Raw genomic sequence first — 22569 nt, forward strand, 5'->3', positions numbered from 1 at the left:
GCTGTAATTTCAGAGTGCAAAAAGATTATAATTTTCCACTATATATAGATATTGTCCATCCACCAAGATTCAATCTTTCCAAACAAAAACACATCCAATTTCTGTCAATCAGTCGTGATACTAATACCCAAAGTGTCCAACAAGAATTGACTGAAGATCCAATTACTGAACTTCTGGGTTTCCAGTGTAACTTTTGGACTATGTTGAACCACAGAACATGGAGGGCGTGTCTGTTTATTGAACAGATGAGGGATTATGGATTTGCTGAACTGCAGAAAGAAAGAGTTTGTTCTCGAGTAGAATAAAAGTTGATCTCTTCCATCTTTTTGCTTTTATTTAGCAGACATTACAGATGAGTGACAAGAACGGGATTACATTCAGTGAGGATTTTGTGTCTGTAATCTACTTTGTGCTCCCCTCATTTGTCCATTAAACTAGAAAATCAGAATGAAGGAAATAGAAACAGTTGTGCTCATACAACCCCTGTGATTCAATCAGACCATGGCTCATGTTCTCAACAATACCTTCTTGCCTTCTCCTCTGTACTCTCTAATTCCCTAGGTGTTCAATAATCTGATCCCCTTGATGCCCAATGGCTTTTGATTATGAGTATATACATCCACTGAAATCCACAGCACTCTGAGGTTAAAAGTTCCAAAGATTCACAGCCCTCTCTCTATCCCCATAGTAAATAGCAAATCCTTAAACTAGATTCTGCTGATTCTTCAGCCAGGGAAACAGCCTCTCCACATCTACCCAGTGAAGTTCTCAAATAATTTCATACCTTTCAATGAGATTGCTTCACTTTCTTCTAAACCATATGCAGTATGGTGCCATTCTGTTCAATCTCTGTTCGTAAGATATTTCCTTCTCTCAGGACTGAATCTCATTATTAATAACTGGAATATAGAATTGACTGCAAATGAGCATGTCCTCCTAGATCCCATGAGCCCTAAACATTAGAACCAGTCTCCCTGTCATAGTTCCAAATACTGGTCCTCAATTTGGCCTTATTGATGGTGCCTTTTTGTGCAGCACATGATTTCCATGCACTACTAATTGCATAATAACACACACCTGAGTTCCATCAAGAGACTAGTATTAGAACCCTGGTTCCACTAGCACTAGTTGCCAGAGTATTGGTTGATTTTTTGCCTTCTGGCTGCTTAGAGCTGGCAACTCTAGTGCAGTCCTGGTTTCACTTAGGATATCCTATTTCTGTGTCAGGACTCTGCCTCAGAGCCCAGAGGCAAGGTTCTTCCTGGTTGCTGCCTGCATTTGGTTCTGAGGAAGCATCCTGACTCCAGTCTCATACTGGTGTTCTGCATTTGGGTTCTCTGTGAGCTTGTTCTTTGGTTGATACTGTGATACTCCCATTTGGGGCTTCATCAAAGCTTTTACTAAAGTCTGTGTAAACCACATCTTCTGCCCTGCCTTCATCGATACACAGTGTTACCTCTTCAAAGAACTTAAATTGATCAGACAGGATCTACCCTTGACAAGGCCATGCTGGCTGTCTCTGATAAGCCCCTCCCTTTCCAAGTGATCATTAATCATCTCCCAGGACTCTTTCCAGTATCTTCCTAACTACAGCTGTTAGATTCACAGGCTTTCCCTGTTGTCTTTCTTGAAAAGGGGGACTAAATGTGCTGTCCTCCAGTCATCTGGTACCTCACTTGAGTCCAGTGAAGATTTAAAAACCTCAGATAGAGCTACAGCAATCTCTTCCCTTGTCTTCCATAGCCTGGATTAAATCCCATCCAGTCCTGGGGATTTATCTACCTTTAAGCCCTCTAAACTATTGAGTAACTCCTCTTTCTTTATGGAAACCTTCACTAGACCTTCACCTACACCTTGACTGTATTCTCTAACTACAATGTTCCCTTTGTAAATATCAACAAAAAGTATTCATTTTGGATTTTACCTGTATTTCCTGGTTCCACACACAGAATGCCCATGTTATCCCTAATGGACTGGGCCTACCTTTTCCCTGGATATTCTTTCACCTTTAATATACATACAGAATACCTTTGGATTTACTTTTATCCTGTCTGCTGGTGATTTCTCATGATCTCTCTCAGACCTCCTAAGTTCCTTTTTAAGTTCCTCCCTGCATTTCTTATAATTATGACAGGCCTCCCCATTATTAGTTCCCTATACCTGTCATATGTTTCTTTTGTTCTCTTTATCCAACCCTCAGTATCCCTCGATATCCAGGGTTCCTATAATTGTTACCCCTGGATTTTACCTTTACGGGAACATCTTGGCCTTGAACTCTTGTTATTTCTTCTTTGAATGCTTGCCACCATGCAGATGTAGACTTGCCTGCAAGTAGGTGCTCTCAATCTACCTTTGGTCCTCCCATAAGTTAATGAAACTGGCCTTACCCCAATTTAAGATCTTTATTACTGGTTCCATTGCCACTTTAAAATATATGGAGTTATGGTCACTATCTTCAAAATGCTCCCCTACTGACAATCCCTCCAGTTGCCCAGCTACATTCCCCAAGATAAGGTCCAGTAACGCTCCTTCCCTCATTGGTCTATCAATATATTGTGTCAAAAAGCTTTCCTGGACATGCCACAAACATTCTGCCCTCTCTGAGCCTTTAATCCTACGGCAATCACAGTTAATATACGAGAAATGGAAATCTCCCAGTACAATAACCCTATTTTTATTGCATCTCTCTGATATCTGCCTATATGTATGTTCCTCTATCTCCTGTTGGCTGTTGGGAGGTTTGTAATACACCTCCAGCAAAGTGACAACATCCTTTTTGTTTCTAATCTCTACCCATCTGGACGTTTGTGGAGCCTTCGAGAATATATTTCCTCAATACTGAAGTAAGGCAATCTTGTACGCACAGTACAATACCTTCTCCACTTTTACTCGTCACTGTCTTGCCTGAAAATTCCATACCCTGGGATATTGAGTTGCCAGTTCTGCCCATCCTTCAACCACGTCTCAGTGATGGCAATAATATCATAGACCCCCACGTTAATTAAAGCTTTGAGTTCATCTACTTTACTTGTTATACTCCTTGCATTAAAATAGATGCAATTTAGCTTTGAATTCCCTTGATGTTTACTTACCCACTTGTTCCGCCTACTGGACTTACTATTTGTCCTCCAGCTCAATATCCTGGGGGTTACCATTGACCAGAAACTGAACTGGAGTAGCCACATACACAATGTGGCTACAAGACCATGTCAGAGGCTATGAATCCTGTGGCAAGTAACTCCCAAAAGCCTGTCCACAATCTACAAGGCCCAAGTCAGGAGTGTGATGGAATACTCTGCACTTGCTTGGATGAGTGCAGCTTCAACAACACTCAAGAAGCTTGACACCATACAGGACATAGAAGCTCGCTTGACTGGCCCTGCATCCTCAACCATTCACTCACTCCACCACTGAAATATATTAGCAGCAGTTTGTACCATCTACAGAATGTCCTGCAGCAACTCACCAAGACTCTTAGACAGCATCTTCCAAACCCATGAGCTCTATCAGCAAAAAGGACAAGAGTAGCAAAAACACAGAACCATCACTACCTGGAAGTTGCCCTTCAAGTGACACATCAGTGTGACTTGGAGACATATCACCATCCTTCACCGTCGCTGGGTCAAAGTACCAGAACTCTCTCCCTAGCAGCATTGAATGAATTAAAAACAAAAGTGCTTGTACCTCTCCATCTGAACAACTACTCTGAGTCTAATTTTTCCTGCCAACTCAGTTTAAACCTTCCCCAACAGCAGTAGGAAACCTTCAGCAAGGACATTGGCCCCACTCTGGTTTAGATGCAACCTGTCCTGCTTGTACAGGTCCCATATTTCCCAGAAACAGTTCCAATGATCCAGGAACCTAAAGCCAATCCTCCTGCACCATCCCTTCAGCCACACATTCATTTGAGCTTTCCTTCTATTTCTATACTCACTGGTTCGTGGCACCAGAAGAAATCGAGAGATTATAACCTTGGAGGTCCTGCTCTTTAAATGGCTACCTAGCTCCCCAACGCACACAAGATGCTGAAGGAACTTAACTGGTCAGACAACATCTACGGAGGGAAATGGACAGTTGACATTTTGGGTCGACACCCTTCACCTGGACTGAAAGATAGAGGGGGGATAGGCAGTGTAAAAAGGTGGAGGGAAGGGGTGGAGCAAGAGCTGGCAAGTGATGGATGGATCCAGGTGAAGGGGGAGTGGGGGGCGTGATAAGCACATGGAGAAGGGGAGAGTGGAAATAGTGCCAGAAGCTGGGAGGCGACAAAGGGCTGAAGATGATGGCATGGTCATCAGGTGTAGTCATCAGGGACATTGGAATTATCCCCGATCTCCCACATCCTGCAGGAGGAGCAAACTGCTGCCCTAACCTTTATGACTACTCCCTTTCACTAAGACAGTAAGATAGAGAGAAATCAAAACCTTACCTTGTCATTACTCACCCCAGTCACCAAAACCTGATGCTCACCTAAGACTGCACTTTGACCTCAACAGCAGCACCTTCACCGTAATAAGACAGACCTTCTCAAGATGCCCACTCCAAAATGACTGCTTCCACTAAAACCTGCCCGTCTTTTAAATGCTACCAGCAGGTTCAGAAAATCTCTTTCTCTTACCTGGATCCTGTCTTTTTAAACTGACATTGTTGTTACTGTTGTTCTACCTCCTTGTTGCTGGGTCTGCCAGTAGGAAAAATCTCTGTGGTGTTTGCTTGTTAGCTTTTCATCATCAATGATATTCCTCACTGAGGTTGTGGGTCATCTATTCTTTTTCTCTTCATTTTGTTCGTGACCTCAGGTACACTGTTTCAGCAGCATTCGTTGAAGCTGGATCTTGTGTAGTCTGTTTCCATCAGAAGAACACAGTTCCCTCTTATTTTTAAAGGATGTCTTTTTGCTTCTTATTTAACTTTTGTAGCTATTTCTCTCTGCACCTTTTGAAGATTTTAATTCCAGGCTACGTTTCAAGGGTAGCTAACACCAAACCTGACACAGCACTATGATTGGTTTATTGGTTTATTGGAATTTGAAAGAGTAAGGTGACTAACCTTTTTAATTTTTTTGATAAGGTGACAGAGAGACAGTGATAATGTAATATATATAGATTTTCAAAAGGCCATCACTAATGTATTCCATCATAGGTCAATGAATAAGATCAAAGAAAGCAGTCAGGGAACAAATAGCAGACTAGGTTCTTTGCTGGCTTCAAAACAGAAAATGGAAAAAGGGTTTGAGGTACCTATTCACAAAGGAAGTAACGGTGTTCTGCAACGATCACTGCAGGGATACTACTGATCACAATTTACATTAACAATCAGACTTTGGAATCAAAATCACAGTTTCTAAATTCAGAGATGATACCAATATTTGGGAGAGGGCAAGGGGAATAGTCAGCACTGAGGAAAAGATCAGTAAATAACAGGTGGACACTGATAAACTTGCAGAATTTACTTGTAATTAGTTCAACACACATAAATATGAGGCAATTTAGTTTGGTGGAAGGAATGGGAGGTCATTTATTATTTGGGAAGTGCAAGTCCAGGCTGGATAGAAGAAAGGAGGGATCTTGGAGTAAAAATTCAGTCGTTACTAAGTTTGGCCATAGGTTAACAAGGCCATTACAAAAGCAAACCGTGCACCATGGTTTATTTTGAAATTTATGGAACTGAAAAGTAGCAATGTTCTACTAATCCTCTATTGAACCCTGGTTTTGGTTGCCATTTTATAAAAAAGGAATGGGAGTATTGGAGTGTAAAGAAGATTTACAAGAGTAACGCCAGTAAAGTGAAGATATATACACCACGGTGAATAGCCTGAGTTACCTTTCTCATCAGAAAAGAAGGCTAAGATGTGAACTTTAAGATGGTGATGGCTTCTGATGGAGAAAATACAGTGAGAATGCTTCCCCATGAGGAAGAGCAAAACTGAAGGCATCAACATAAGGCAGCCACAAATAAATCCAATGGGGAATTTAAAAGAAACATCTTTACTCAGAGAATGGGGAGAAAGTGGAGTTGATATCCATCGGAGAGTTGAGGCTATGGTTTAGATCCATTACAAGGGAGGATGGACAAACCTTCAAGTTTGATCTTGCTCAGCTCAGTGGAAGGAAAAATTGCATTTATATATCATCTTTCACAACCACAAGACACTCCAACATAATGTGGGATACAAATAATAATATTAACAATAAAGTTATACAGATGCCAATTTGTGCACAGCAAGTTCCCATGAACTAGTGATTAAGTCATCAATTTCCATTACAATGACTGAGTAAAAAATATCGGTCAAGGTAAACATTGGTTAAAGGATAACAACCCTGCTTTCCTTTAATTCAGTGCTGTTGGATCTCTTTTGTCTACCTAAGAGACCAAACTGATGAAAGTCTCACCAAAAGCTAACATTGATACTATGAGACTCCCTCAACCCAAGTACTTGTTGTCATATTTCGGGATGTGGGATTTGAACCCACACCTTTTGACTCAGGTTAGAGAACAATCAGTTAAAAAGCTGTGGTCAGATAGGCTTCAAACACTGGGCTTCCCTGGTGTGCATAGCTAAGCTCTAATGTAACAGTCTCACTTAGAAGAAGTCAAATTAGTTGGTCTGAGAAATGTGTACACTTTGGTACTAATTTTAAGACGCCTTTTGCAAAATTACTGTCCATAACTAATTGTTTCATAGTTCCTTTTCTCAGTTCTCTGGCTCCAGTTTTATTTTGTTTTTAATTAGTTTAGCCATGCAATCCCTATTCATCCAATCCCTTCATTGTATTTCTGAGCTGCTGCCCATCTTTGTCCACTTTTCCCTCCTCAATTCCAATTTAACCATCCACAGTCTTCCAAACTCCCAGCTGTGTCCTAAAAGCTACTTCATAAAATGATGAGTCTTTTAAAGACATATTTAATAAAAGGACTTGTGTGGAGTGTGAACATCACATGTATCATTTCCCAGATTTCAGGACCAACATTTCTACAAGGCAAGCATGGGGGATGAAATTTGCCATTGCTTTCATTGCATCAGTACAATCTCTGGCTGCCTGAGGAAAATGTTGCTTGAAGATCACAACCTCATACTCAGCACAGAACACATGGTCTACTAGGCAGCAGTGATTCCTGCTCTCATATATGCTTCTGAGACCTGGACTACTTGTAACAAGTATCTCAAGGCACTGGAGAGATGCCATCTATGCTGTCTCCACAAAATCTTTTGAATCCAATGGCAGAATATATGAACTATGTCACACCCTCTCCTCTGCCAGTATCCCCGACACCAAGGTATTAATTATACTTTGTCGGCTCCAATGGGCAGACCATGTTATTCACACATCTGACCCCAGACACCTAAAACAGACACTCTAGTCCAAGCTGTTTCCCAGCAAGGGATTACCGAGTATTCAGAGGAAAAGATTTGAGGACGTGCTCAATGTACCCTTGAAATTGCAACTTCCCGATCAAATCCTGGGAATCCCTGCTCCATGTATGCACAAGTGGAGAAGGACCTTTCAGGATGTCAATGAGATCCTCCTGATCATACACAGGACACATACAGAAGTCCAGCATAAACAGGGAAAGGAGTGTACCAAATTCCAAACTACCAACCCACCCCAACCACCAAGCACCTCCAACACGATCAGTGCCAGAATCTGTGGGTTGCATTTAGGATTCAGCAGTCACCTCAGAACCCACAGAGCTGGAATGCAGCAAGTCATCCTCAATCCCAAGGAACCACCTAACAAAATGAAAGAAACATCAACAGGGACTGAAAACACTGTACTATTTGTTCTTGTGTTATTTTTTCTAAACTCTATAAATTCTGTGTTTATGCAGTTCCAATACAAGAGTCTTTGAGATGGACACGTTTCCTGGGGCAGTAGTGTGAAGCACATCATAGAACATTCGCTGTGCACTGTAATTCTCTTTTCAAATTTGCCTTTATTTCCCACAGTTGAACAGGGTTTCAGGAGACAATTGCAATGTGCAACCTCCCCTATAGATGAGGATTTAAAACTACTGACTGATGACAAAATTCCACCTCAATTTTTTTTATTTGGGATGGTCGAAAAACAGGTGTGAAAGCTTGCCACAGCCTGTTTCTATGTATATTGTATTCGATCAGCATATCCAGCCTCTTCCCTTGCATGTATTTTGCAGGATGCATTTTCTTTAAATTACAGCTAAATCTGTTTTCTACAACCACAGTCATATTCATTGGAAGGGAAAGAAGAATAAACAGTATCAAATCAGACTCTGGTTGGATCAGAAGCACAAGATGAAGCCAATTCTCTTCATGCATGTTGTAGGCCTCCATTAACCATTTAGATGTTTTGGAGCTGCTGTAAAACAACCTGGCCTGGTGTGGTGAAGAGCTGCAAATGACAGGCAGGGGGGTGCTAGGCCAGTGATTCCACGATGGATGCTGGGCAACTCTATCAATATAAGGACCAAACAGCTACCACAGTGATATCAGCTGTTTGTAGGTAATTATTTACACGACCATAATATTAGCTAGACTTTTTATAGCACAGATAAAATCTTTTTTTTGTATTAGCATAAAGGATGGCTGCAAAAGAGCAACTGTATCATAACCATTAAACTGAAGGCATGGTTGCTGACAAAAGGAAAAAGATGTTGTCTTCAAAGTGGAACGTGACTGATCCTCCTCGAAATAATGGGATAATGCTTCTTTGAAAGCTTAAACGGTTATATCTTACCATCTGAATATTGGCTCTGTACAACAATGATAAATACATGCTTTGACTTACTGTCCAGAACTTGGTCAGACAACACTGAACAATGTGTAAAGTTCTGGTCAGCATCTTGCACAAAGGATAAAGTTTCATTGCAACGAGTACAAAGCAAATCGTCAGGAAGGCATCAGAATAGAACTGCAAGGTTACAGGAAAGGAGAAACATTTGTTACCTTGCTACTCTTACCTTTTCAAGAGGTAAGAGAAGCAAGGTAACCAATGGTGGTCTTTCAAATCAGGACATGTTTTTATAGGTATTATCTCAGGGATTTTGCTGGAAAAGTCTAATGCATAAGCTATGATTCTATGTATACGACTATCTTGGGCTGTTGCTTGACTATACTGTGAGACAGTTCTTCCAATCTGCAGTCTCCAGATGTCTTGAGAAGTAACAAGTCTGGTATCTTAACCACTATACCCCCACTGTACCCAGGAAGAGGTCACTAAGTTACTGAAGATGGGATTTGTCAGTTGTCTTCTTGGATAGGCTGGTTGCTGAGCAGGGGTGTTCCACCAGTACTCTTGCTGGTAGATATGAACAGTCCTATTGAATCTCTTTAGACACATGGCCTCTCAGTCTTAGGACTTGACATCTGCTTCTATGATCTGTAGAGAGGGTCAATAAGTCATTGTCTTTAAATGAGAGAATGTGTCCCTCCAGTAAAGCAAGAAGAAGCTGTACTTTTGTTTAACCTATAGTAGCTTGGATAAATACAGTGGAATTTTCCACATTGCAAACTTTAATGTGACCAAAACATTTTTTGACAGATCCTGTAAGTGAATGTAGTGTGAATACGGAAATGCTGAACGAATAGAGTTCATTCATTAGCAAGAGATACTTGACTTCCACAGGAAACCCACAGATTTGCAAATACTCAAACTAATTTGCATAAGTGTTCTAAAGACTTGTTTAAAGTGTCAAGTATGAGACGATTGTGAAAAATGATTGCAAGTTAGTATGCCTTATTGCAAATTGGAAAAAATAAGAATAACTTTTAACAGGACATGAACTAGCAGGGTCTCAGATTCATCCACACACCAGATAAACTCTGATATTAGCTGCCAGTCTGGCAGGTGCCATGCCAAGGGACAAATGAGACAATCTGACGTTGTAACTCTCTCACAAGATCTTTTTCTACTTTTATGCCACCCAAAAAGAGAATGTGACTACCAGCCATGTCTGATTCAGAAAGACAACCTTTTAACAAAGACCTATCTGGGGGTTCCAAATCATAGCTTTAGTAGGCTTTTGTGAAAAAACTTTGTGAATATCTGGTCCCATGTGTAATAAGTTATGAGCATCAGCTTGCCAAAAGTAAAGTATAAATATTAGTTTAAACTATCAAATTAAACCTGCTTCAGGCTGTTTAAGGAACCTGATGCAGGGTCTCTAAGTAACAGAGACCAGAAGGTAATAGTATGCACTGAAGGACAAGGACAGGGCAACCTATGGTTTTACTTTCATTGAGATTAATTAAGCTAGACTGCAATTTCCTGAAATAAACCACCTGCAAGTGTTTCCCCAAAATGGAAGCACAGAATTGACTCAATTCTGTTGCTATGACCTTGTTTTGGTAATGGGTATTATTTCAACTTCACCAATTGAAGACAGGTGGGTATATATTATCCTGCTTCAAGTTATTTTTTGATAAGGGCTAGAGTGACAATCCAAATTACTTCAGAAGGCTAATCATATGAACCATAATTTGTTCTAACCACACTGATATCTTTAGTGCAAGAATTTACTGAGTCTAATTTCTGTTCCTATTGTTATCATACAAGAAGAAACCAACCCTTGCAGCAAAATTATTCCTTGTGCTGTTAAATGTTTTGCAAAAAAATCTGCTTGCAATCACTTAAAGTCCTTATCTGTACAGATAACTCAATAGAATTGTGGGCTTTTATTCAGAGAACACCTCAAACTTCAGATGCTTGATAAATTAAATTTAACTTCAATTATTAAAACAATGAATTTCTGATCCCCTCACTAAACCCATGTTAGATTTAAATTTGCTTCAATTTCCCCATGAAAAACACACCTGTAAACAGTTTCAAATCAAGGTACTGAGAAGCCTGAAGTTTCAGAATTTCTGTTTGCCTGGTGTTCTGCAGATATCATCCCCCATCCCCCAAATCTTGGTCCTGTCACTGACAGATTACATCTTTTGAACAATCCAGCACCTGTACATTTTGACTGATGGAAGAGTGATGGACACCAAATATGCATTTGGCAACTATTTGTCTAGGTAACTATGATCACACATCTTGCTGCAGCAGAACACCCTAAAGATCACAGAACAGTACAGCAGAGAACAGGCTCTTTGGCCCACAATGTTGTGCTGACATAGCTAATCCCTCCTACCTGCAGAGTGCACATATCTCTCCATTTTCCTCTCATTGCTTGTCCACCCTATGAAAACTGGTAATGCTCCATTTGGTAGACCAGGGATTTTCTCCAGAAACCCCCAGTGGATGCACTGTGTAAGCAATTCTCCTGCAGATGCTGCCCATGGAAATTTCCAAAAGCACAATCAGAATTCTAGATACATGGGCTCTGACTATCTCGACATAAGGAACACAATAGTGTAGCTAGTAGAGCTGCTACTTCACATCCACAGCGAACTGTATTCAATCCTGACCTTCAGTGCTGCTTATGTCGAGTTTGCACGTTCTCCCTGTAATCAAGTTGGTTTACTCTGGGGCTCTGGTTTCTTCCCACATCACAAAGATTTGCTGGTTGCTACATTAACTGGCCACAGTACTGTGTGGGTGTGGAAATGTGGTCAAAATGAAATAGGTGCTTGATGGTTGGGATGGACTTGTACGTTTGATAGGGATCCTCATGGAAGGCTCATTCAGAAAGTCAAGAAGCATGAGATCCAGGAAACTTGGCTGTGTGGATTCAGAATTGGCTCACCCAAAGAAGACAGAGGGTGGTGATGAATGGAGCATATTCTGCCTAGATGTTAGTGACCAGTGGTGTTCTGCAGGGATCTGTTCTGGGACCACTGCTCTTTGTGATTTTTTATAAATGACTTGGATGAGGATGTGGAAGGGTGGATTAGTAAGTTTGATGATGATACAAATGTTGGTGGTATTGTGGATAGTGTAGAAGGTTGCTGTAGATTACAACAGGACATTGATAGGACGTAGAGCTGGGCTGAGAAGTGGCAGATGGAGTTCAACCCAGATAAGTGTGAAGTGATACACTTTGGAAGATCAAATTTGAAGGCAGAATACAAGGTTAATGGTAGGACTCTTAGCAATGTGGAGGAACAGAGGATTCTTGGGGTCCACATCCATAGATCCCTCAGGGTTGCTGTGCAGGTCAATAGGGGTTGTTAAGAAGGCATATGGTGTGTTCATTAGTCATTAGTTCATTGGCCTTCATTAGTCAGGGTATTGAGTTCAAGAGCCATGAGGTAATGTTGTAGATCAATAAAACTCTGGTTAGACCACACTGTGTTCAGTTCTGATTGCCACATTATAGGAAGGATGTGGAAGCTTTAGAGAGGATGTAGAGGAGATTTACCAGGATGCTGCCTGGATTGAAGAGCATGTCTTATGAGGATAGGTTGAGTGAGCTAGGGCTTTTCTTTTTGGAGAGAAGGAGGATGAGAGGTGACTTGACAGAGGTGTACAAGATGATAATAGGCAAAGATCGAGTGGACAGTCAGAGACTTTCTCCCAGGGTGAAAATGGCTAACATGAGGGGGCATAATTTTAATGTGATGGGAGGAAGGTATAGGGGGGATGTCAGAGCTGAATATTTTACACAGAGAGTGGTGGGTGCATGGAACACACTGCCGGCAAAGGTTGTGGGGGCAGATACATTGAGGACATTTAAGAGACTCTTAGATAGACAAATGAATGATAGAGAAATGGGGGGCTCTGTGGGAGGAAAGAGTGAGATAGATCTTAGAGCAGGATAAAATGTCAGCACAATATTGTGGGCCGAAGGGCCTGTACTATGCTGTTATGATCTATGTTCTTTAACTATAAAACTAACTTAATTGCATTATTGAAAGGCATATTTGTGAGAAAAGTCTCAAAACAATAATAATAAAAACTGTTTACCTTCAACTGATAATAAAACTAAATGAACCAGCTGTTGTCCTGATGCAAAATGCTACCACTGTGATATAATTTTATCCAAATAATTCACCCTATCTGAACGTCAGAATGATTAATATATTGTTTATGTTACATTTCAATGCTTGGTTCAATAACCCAAAATAACACAGTGAAAGAAACAAAGCTGTGCATTTATATGTGTATTTTTCATCTCTCTGCATGTTCCTAAGTACTTTAAAGCCAATAAGATATGTTCATGTATTCGCTGTTGCAACTTTGTAATGTAGTGAAAATCAAAAAAAAAGTACAGATGCTGAAAACCTAAAACAAAAACAAAAAATGCTCAAAATATTCAGCAGATCAGGGTGCTTCTGTGGGAAGAGAATTAGTGTTCTGACAAAGAGTCTTTGAACTGAAACGTTAGTTCTGTTTCTCTTCTCACAGATGCAGCCTGATCTGCTGAGTATTTCCAGAGTTTCCTGCTTTATTTGTGTGTTTGTTTCAAAGAACAGTCCTTATTCACAATGAAATTCAGGGAATGATGAGTTACATCAATAACATTAATAAAACAGAAGTGAAGGGTGATAATTGAGAGAGAAAAAAGCAACAAAGCTATATGAAGGGAAAGACGACGTGGCAGAGATGGGGGAACCTGAACCATCAGAGACAGACAGTCTCCACACTCCACAACTAGTCTTCTTCGCACAATGATCCTTAAAATTAAAAATTTTTATTTACAATGTGGTAACAGGCCCTTCTGGCCCAACAAGTCCGCGCCGCCCGTTTTAAACACCCAAATTAACCTACCCGTGCATCTTTAGAATGTGGGAGGAAACTGGAGCACCTGGCAGAAACCTACGCAGACACGGGAGAACGCACAAACTCCTTACAGACAACAACAGGAATTGAACCCCGATCGCTGGCGCTGTAATAGCGTTGTGCTAACCGCTACGCTACTGTGCCTGTAAAATCTGTAATCTGTAAATCTGTAAAAATCCTCATCTGTAAATTGATGACATCTCTGATCACAACTAGTGTGCTATCAAGTAACATGCCTACTTTTTCCATACAGGTATCTAAAACAAGTTTATACATATCGAATCTTACAGGATGAGGAAGGTTTTCTGGCTGTTCAGGTAGGCAGAATGCTCTTGTATGCTCAAACTGACATATTTTGTTTCCTATTAAACTAGTAAATCGTCATTCTCATCCATATCACACCCTGTGTGTGTGTGTGTCTGTGTTGATGTGTGTATGTTTGAACAGTGAGAAAGGAAATTCTGAACAGAAGTAACCAAATAAAACCAATTATATTTACCAACAACGTAATTTATTAGAAATAGAAAATTCAAATCACTGAGCAATGGCAACTCAGGCTACTGCAGTGATGGCATTTGGGGAATACCACCTGATCGGGCATTACTCCATGTAATCAGCCTCCATTTTACATACAACTCAGAAATACTTATGGAAAACTTCTACCTGGCTTTCCAAATCCACTCCATTGACCATATACTCAGATTTTCCCCAGAGGGTGAAACCCCCTTGGCAATACACTTCAGCATTTCAGTGTTAAATTTCATCTGTAAGATATTGAATCATATGATGCAGAAGTAGACTGTGTGGCACATTGTAACAGTGTTGGATTCTTGGAAGGACCTTTCCATTAGTCTGAGTCTCTTACTCATCCTTTGCTACCTTGTAAGTATTATTTCTTCAATTATATATCCAGCTCCTTTTAGAAAATTGTCTGCTTATTGATAGGAGGGACTTGAATTTTCTGAAGATCTCAACATGTACCCTGTCAATCCAGCGTCATGCGATTGGTGTTCAAGATCAATGGTATTGGTATTGGTTTATTATTGTCACTTGTACCGAGGTACAGTGAAAAACTTGCTTGCATTCTGATCGTACAGGTCATTTCATTACACAGTGCAGTTACATTGGGTTAGTACAGAGTGCATTGATGTAGTACAGGTAAAAACAATGACAGTACAGAGCAAAGTGTCACAGCTACAGAGAAAGTGCAGTGCAATAAAGTGCAAGGTCACAACAAGGTAGATCGTGAGGTCAGAGTCCATCTCATCGTATAAGGGAATCGTTCAATAGTCTTATCACAGTGGGGTAGAAGCTGTCCTTAATTCTGATGGTACGTGCCCTCAGGCTCGTGTATCTTCTACCTGATGGAAGAGGAGAGAAGAGAGAATGACCCGGGTGGGTGGGGTCTTTGATTATGCTGGCTACTCCACCAAGACAGCGAGAGGTAAAGACATGGTCCAAGCAGTGGAGGCTGGTGTCCATGATGCACTGGGCTGTGTCCACAGCTCTCTGCAGTATCTTGCGGTCCTGGGCAGAGAAGTTGCCGTACCAAACCATGATACACTCAGATAGAATGCTTTCTAATGATGCAGATAACAAGCAACTTAATGTGTAAACCTGCCAACGCCCCTCCCCCCCCAAGATGGGAGAGGGGTGTGGTCATGAATATTCTTTTTTTAACTGAGGTTAACCAAATTGCTCCCAGTCCAATGCTCAACCCTCAAATCCTTTCCCTTTTCCATTATCATTGAAATATGAGATCTGAGATCGATAATGTAATAATTATGTAGGAAGAAGGAAGCAAATCTGAATTCAAATCAATATATTTAGAAGTGAAATGGATTATCTAATACCTGATTTGCTTTGTGTGTCCATCTGTCAGAAACCCAAGTTGGGTATTCACTGGAGACACAAGAGACTGCAGATGCTAGAATCTGGAGCAACAATCTGCTGGAGGAACTCAGTGGGTCGAGCAGTATCTGTGGGAGAAAAGGAATTGTCGACATTTTGGGTTAAAGCCCTGCATCAGGACTCAAATGCAGGTTTTTGAACCAAAACATCGACAATTCCTTTCCTCTCACAGATGCTGCTCGACCTGCTGAGTTCCTCCAGCAGACTGTTGGGTGTTCATTGGATTTCCAGCTGCAAGGGGGAGACTCTTGCTTGGGAGCTGAACCTCTGGCATTTTTGGTGTGCCAAATGGGTGCTGTAAATAGTAGTAACACCAAATCAGAAAACTCCAAAAGAATCTCCCATCAGGCAGAAGATACAAAAGCCTGAAAGCACGTATCACCAGGCTCAAGGATAGCTTCTATCCTGCTGTTATAAGACAACTGAACAGTTTCCTAGTACAATAAGCTGGACTCTTGACCTCACAATCTACCTTGTTATGACCTTGCACCTTATTGTCTACCTGCACTGCACTTTCTCTGTAGTTGTTGCACTTCATTCTGCATTCTGTTATTGTTTTGCCTTGTACTACCTCAATGTATGGTGTAATGAATTGAATAATAAACCAATTTACCAATACATATTCACTTGGTCCGAATGCACTGTGGCAAATGGCTGTCTGTGCACACTCTGATCATTGTCATCTTGATAGGGATCAAAACCTCTTGTGCTGTGCCATACCGCCAATAATTTCATCAAGTGTTTTAGTTTAAACTATCAATTTAATCTAATTAACTCAGAGAGAACTCGCCTGAGGCTTTCTGACATATTATTAAGGGCATTTGCCTATCAAATTGCCAAGAAATTCCTTAACTAAGGAACTTCTTCAAAATATTTAGAATGAATTAAATCTAAGTTGTACTGTCTTTTCTGAAGGAACTCAACAAACCTGAAGAGGAGGGAGATCTGAAGCAAGTTCTGGATCATAGACTTCTGATTTGTTCATTAGCTCAGTTTAATGCAGTTTAATTCAGAACTTGTGTAACAAGAAAAATGTTTATGTACTTCCTGAGGCATTGGCTAAGTCTCTGAAAATGCTGTTCATTGTGATAAAATGATTAGCATGTGTGTTTCTGGCTTCATGTTCTTGTTTACCTTGGCCCAACAAGGAGTTTTTAAATGTTAAAAGACTCCAAGTGACATCTATTCTCTTTAAAAAGTCTCAATTCATATTTGGATCTAAATTTAACTCATTGCCATTTAAAACCTCCATTGAACATTGCACAGCCCTCAACCTAAGTTGATATCAGACTTTCCAGGCTTTAAAAAAAAGCCCCAAAGAAGACTTTAAACTCATTCCAGATGTATGAGCACTGAAATAAAAACTGTTTAGGAGAACAAGCTGGAAGATCGCAGCACTAGTTATTTGTTTCAATATCCCAACCTTCTCCCCCCACCTCAGATTCAGGTTTTGAATTGCTGAAGATAATTGAACGATAGATAAAAGTTAACTAATTCCAAACATTTCAAAGTGACCTTTCTTTAAAGAAGATAATATCTTCGGGGTGTAACGAACGCAGTCATCACATAAGGCGGGTACCATACTACATCTGTTCTATGCTGGTGACAAGTTCCTTGCCGTTAGCTGAGGCACTATGCATAGAGCTAAATCTGGCTTTCATATACCTGGACTGGGAAACAGAAGACATTGAGCACCAAATAATTGCTCCTGGAATCCATGGTGTGTTGGTACAGGAAGCCACTGCCTGGGCTTAGATGTCATACAAAGTAAAGTCTGAGTGCTTACTGTCTGGACTCACACCTGAAATAACACAGGGGCTGTAATATCCTGGCAAAGTCCAGCTCTTTTCTGAGAGATAGGAAGGACTTACTGATGGAAAGATAATTTGTTTCCTCCTATTTTGAAAGCAGTTTCTGCCTTTATCAGGCTGTTTAAAGCTCCATGCAATGTAAACCATCCTTAATGTGCAATTCCAATTTTTAATGTGGAATTTAATGTTTTGTTCTTGTTAATTTTTTTAAGCTAAGTAAGCCCTTAGTCATCACACCCTTAAGTTACTCCAGCCAAGTGGCGTTGTCTCCGCTGTGGTTCTGGATTGGGACAGCTGGCAGATGGCATTCACAACACAGCTGTGTTGAGTGGGTTGGTGCCATGCGTCAGTAAAAGGCCAATGGAACCACACAATGAAGAAATTAACCACACTGCACTTATTCTGTGAAACTCATTTGAACGTAATTATGGTGATAGCAATCTCCAGAGAACGTGGGGGAGTCCTGTCTTTGTTTAGTTTGAGGATGGTATCTGAACTTTTAGTTTGTCTTTAAACTCTTTATTTTGCTCAAATTTGAACCATATCACAAGTGTGTATATATCTATTAATAACTTAAAACCAAATCAAGTGTAAAACAAAGGTACAGAGTAAATTTTTGAATAAGCAGTCTCACCTTAAGTGCACCATTGGATCGAAGCAGATTATTTCGCCACCTATACCAATTTACAAAGTACCATCAGGTAAACTTAAGTTAGTACTGAGTAAATCTCCCTGTTGTCAACTCTAACAATGTGTAAAGTCAGAAGCACGTGACCTGCATCACACTGATGTTTCCAAGTTTCCTGTCAGCCATTTTGTAGCTTATCTTAATTAAAAAGGCATGAAAATGCAAAGTGTGGGCTGTTTTGTACATTTGCCCAGGGCTATGAGGGTCAGTTTAAGAAATTAGCAGAGAGAGGATGTTTTCATCTTCACATCTAAGTGTAAAATTTTAAAGCTTTATCTCCAAATTGTCTATCTTTTCTCCTTAACAAAATGAAATATTGGTTTTTTAAATTAACCATTTATTTTGTACATAATCCCCATTTTCTGCCTTTGTTGTAGATTTTGCAGAGCAATCACTCTTTTTTTTCTCTCAGCAGTAACTATGCAGCCACTTCAATGATGCATTTCCGCCCAAAGTATCAAGAGTTGGTGCTTCATAGCTGAATGTGTGATCAACTTCTTTCAAGAGCAGATAGGAAATACCAATAGTGCATCCTTTCTGTTCACTGTTTTTAACAAAAAACAGTGTTACATTTTGTAGGAATGGGGATGGGGGATGCTTCCTTAGCAATAGCAACCATCAGTGATTGGAGAAAATATAAGTGTAATTAGAAAACTATTTGCTTTAGGAAAATGTGTTCAAGAAAACTTCGAAACTTCCTGACCCAGTGAACACAGCCAGTGCAAGTTTCTTTATTCAGGGGAGATCTTTCTACATCACTCATCAGGAAGTGTTGGCTCCATTCAGTAAAATTTACATAACTTGCAATCTCAAAGTGGATTTGAAACCAAACTAGAACTGACAGAAGGCCTGTTTATATCAAAAAATTGTAACCACACTTTCCAGGGCCAGACAACTTGAATTCAAATTTCCTTTATGCAGTTTCCTGAGACAAGTAATTTTGTTTCACATATATTTTTATGCAGTGATTGCTGGATGTTATTTCTTCAGAAGCATCCTCCTCTCAATCTTGTAAAATTTAACACTAAATAAATAAACTAATTAAGTGATGATGCTATTCTCATGCATCTCCTGCTTTTATCTTTCTTAGTAGAGGTTGCTGACTGAATAGCCCAGGTGCATAGCTGCACTGACATAGTTCATCCCTTTGCTGGTGATTGAGAGTGTATCAATTAGATCAATTAGCTGGATTGGACTTTCTGATGGTGTAAAGGAGGGAGTGAAGACCATGAACTTCCCAGAGTTTAGGAATGGAGGGTGGAAGCTAGTATTGTACCTCAAGAATATTTCCCAGTTAGTGTGGAGAGTCCATGAACTGTTTGAAAGTAAAGGTGAGAATATTAATATCAATTTAATGCATTGGGAACCACAGGAGTTGAGCAAATGTGGGAATGACCCACAAGCAAGTCTTTGTATGGCTGAAAGATTAACTAGTACAGTGAGAGCAAAGGGAGTTAAGGAAACATGGGAATGATGCGCAAGCAAGTCTTTGTATGGCTGAAAGATTAACTAGTACAGTGAGAGCAAAGGGAGTTAAGGAAACATGGGAATGATGCGCAAGCAAGTCTTTGTATGGCTGAAAAATTAACTAGTCCAATGCAAAATTAGGTAAATTTTGGGAAAGATGATGGATGGGTGCTGGGGTGAGGAGAAAATCTGGAAAAAATAATCCATGTGGTGGAAATGAGATTAAGTTGCAAAATAATTGTAGACAATTGGGTCCATCATTTGATGATAAAATGCCATGAGGAGAACATGGCAAACACTTGGTAGAATTCTTCCTTAGGATATTAAATTTGTTTTGGAACAGTCAGTGCAGTGTTCTTTTCCATAATTCTGTGGGGTAGAAATTTGTCCTTGGTAACTTAAACTGCACACATGCATTGAGTAGTGGCTGTGCATTGTACTTGGCCAAATTCATTTTTGTTGATGTCAAACAGATACAAATTTCAGAAGGAACTATGAACACAACACTTTGGCAACATAATTCAAAAATTTATTCGATATGTTTGCTGATTCACGTTTCATCATCAACTCTCGTGAACCCTCCACGCCTCCTTTCCTAACTACCTGTCCTAGACTTTGGAAAGACTGATAACATTATCTTCAGCCCCTGTCACAAGCTCAGTCCCCTAGCCACCAAGTCCACCCCAACCCAGACCATTATTTGAAGCAGAACTGGACTTTGTTAACCTGTTTGACCTTTAATGGTGTTTCCAATCACACATCTTCTTCAAGACTAATAATATTTATTTCTGTCTTAGTAATATGTACCAACGGATACTGTTAAAATCTTTACCTATGCTGTTATTTGTCCAGCTTAATATTTTTCCAAACTGCCTCACATATTCTTCTTTTACTTCATAATTTGAGCTCATTCATAATTTTGCACTGTTCCAAAACAGTTCTATTCACTTCTCAACTGCATTGTTTTCTTCACTTCTTGCTCCTGTGTTCCTATCCCACATTGCTGTGCATGAGGATGAGATCTCAGTATTAAAAATTCTCATTTTTGTTTTCAAATCCATCTCAATCTTCTTTGGATTCCTGTGGCCTTGCAAACCCCCCAGGTTTCCCTGCTCCTCCAGTTCATGCCTTCTCTGACTTCTGTCACTCTACATCAACAACTATCTCTGGCCTTCAGCTCTGGAAACCCCACAAGTCTCTCCATTTTACTGCCTCTCACTTCCTTTAAGTCACTTCCTAAAACCTACCCTTCTGACAAAGATTTTGATCACATTTCCTAATGACTCTTTAAATGGATTGGTGTCAAACTTTTCTGAAATTGTGGCCATGAAACCCCTTTAAATGTTTTCCCACATTACAGATACTACAAAAACATCAGTTGTTGGTTCTTTGTTGTTGAACATTCAGATCAAAGTTAGATTATGTTCTGCAGTCTTGAGAAGCAGTAACAATCCTAATAGGGTGAGGTGACGAGAGCGAACATCCTCCTTTTTGCATTCACCACATGTAGGCAGCACACAATGGCTGGTCAGGATTTCAATTTGCTTTTCTCTGATCCTCTTGTGCAGAATTGTTTTGGATGGTATCAAAGATAGCTGGACACAAAATTTTGCAAGAGCTCATTACTAACTTTGAATAGTTTTCCACTGGTCACAACAGCAGTATGAAAAAAATAACTGAGTGTGGTTCGGTGCCACTTCAATCCTCTTCTGATTTGATGAGATGAAATGTGGTTAGGAGTTCTTGCACTATCTTTGAGCTGCAGCATTTGGTTGAAGTGGTATTTTTAGTTTAGCAAGTTTTATTGCATTTTGCATAGTTTGGGTTTAGCAGTGTGTCAAAGTGCTATGCTATTTCCTGCCAGAAACGTCTAATACAAATAGTAATGATCCAGGAACAAGTCCCTTTTGAAATGAAATTGAAATTAGTTTTTATTTATGTAACATGAATGACCAGCAGTGTTTTAACCAGGGCAAAAAGCCTAGTCGAAAGGTGAAGGATTAAAACACTACCATCCTGTGGAAAATTCACCATTTCTCTTGCTTTATAGTGCTCTTGCACTCTCCTTTTCTCCCTTTCCTTTCCTGAAGTTGGTGATTTCTTACTTGAACTGCAGTAGCCCTCTGCCACTTTACCCAGCTGGTAAGTTGAGACAAGGGGGATGTTGGTAGAACTTATCTTCCTTGCAGACCCTCTCCCTTTACAACAGCATTGACAGCCACACTTCTGATAAAGGGTCCAGGACCCAAGACATTGTTTCCCTTTCCTCATCTCATATTCCACCCTTGGTAGTCTCCAACCTGACAGCCTCAGCATTTCTCTAACTTCTGGTAACACCTCATCTCTTCTCCACCCCCTTTTTTTACTTTCTTCCCCCTACCCCTCCTTTGTCTTCCCTCATTCCTGTGGCCCCCTCACCCCTTCGCTTACCCTTCCCCCCATCCTCATGACCTCGCCCATCTTTTCCTCACCCCCTTCCTTTATCCCATGGTTCCACTGCCCTCTACTACCAGAGTCCTTCTTCTTCAGCCTTTGCCTCTCCTAGTATCACCTCTCAGCTTTCTTAATGTCCCCCCCTCCCCCACCCACCTACCTTCCCCCTCCACCTGGACTCACCTGTCACCTGCCAGCCTGTGCTCTCCCCCTCCCCGACCTTTCTTATTCTGGCTTCTGCCCGCTTCCTTTCTAGTCCTGATGAAGGGTCTTGGCCCGAGATGTCGACTGTTTATTTCCCTCCATAGATGCTGCCTGACCTGCTGAGTTCCTCCAGCATTTTGTGTGTGTTGCTCCCTTTCCACAGATGCTGTTTGATTTGCTGAGTGTTTCCACCACTTTCTGTCTTTATTTCCGATTTTAAGTATCTGTGGATATAAAATTTTCTTTTAACATCACTCTCTCCCTCCCCAACCACCCTCAAAGCTCACCACTCTGTCAAAATCTTTCCTCATATTTTAATAATCTCACTCTTTAGCTTGATGTTTCCTGTACAGGAGCAATGGGATGTAAAACTTATGCATCAATTTAAGGTCATGCTTTGTCTCCAGTCCTT

At 40.5% G+C, this 22569-nt stretch overlaps 1 protein-coding gene across 2 annotated transcripts in view; it reads left to right on the plus strand.

The window, feature by feature from the left end:
• LOC127573234 (phosphatidylinositol 3,4,5-trisphosphate 5-phosphatase 2-like) overlaps positions 1-22569 on the plus strand; it is a 149452-nt gene that overhangs the window by 59393 nt on the left and 67490 nt on the right. For both annotated transcript variants that reach the window (XM_052021257.1, XM_052021258.1), the window contains exon 3: positions 13897-13960. In XM_052021257.1, the coding sequence (XP_051877217.1) occupies positions 13897-13960 (64 nt within the window). The remainder of the gene's footprint in view (positions 1-13896; positions 13961-22569) is intronic.

This window comes from Pristis pectinata, chromosome 8 (assembly GCF_009764475.1).
Source record: "Pristis pectinata isolate sPriPec2 chromosome 8, sPriPec2.1.pri, whole genome shotgun sequence".
In the NCBI taxonomy this organism is placed as follows: domain Eukaryota; kingdom Metazoa; phylum Chordata; class Chondrichthyes; order Rhinopristiformes; family Pristidae; genus Pristis; species Pristis pectinata.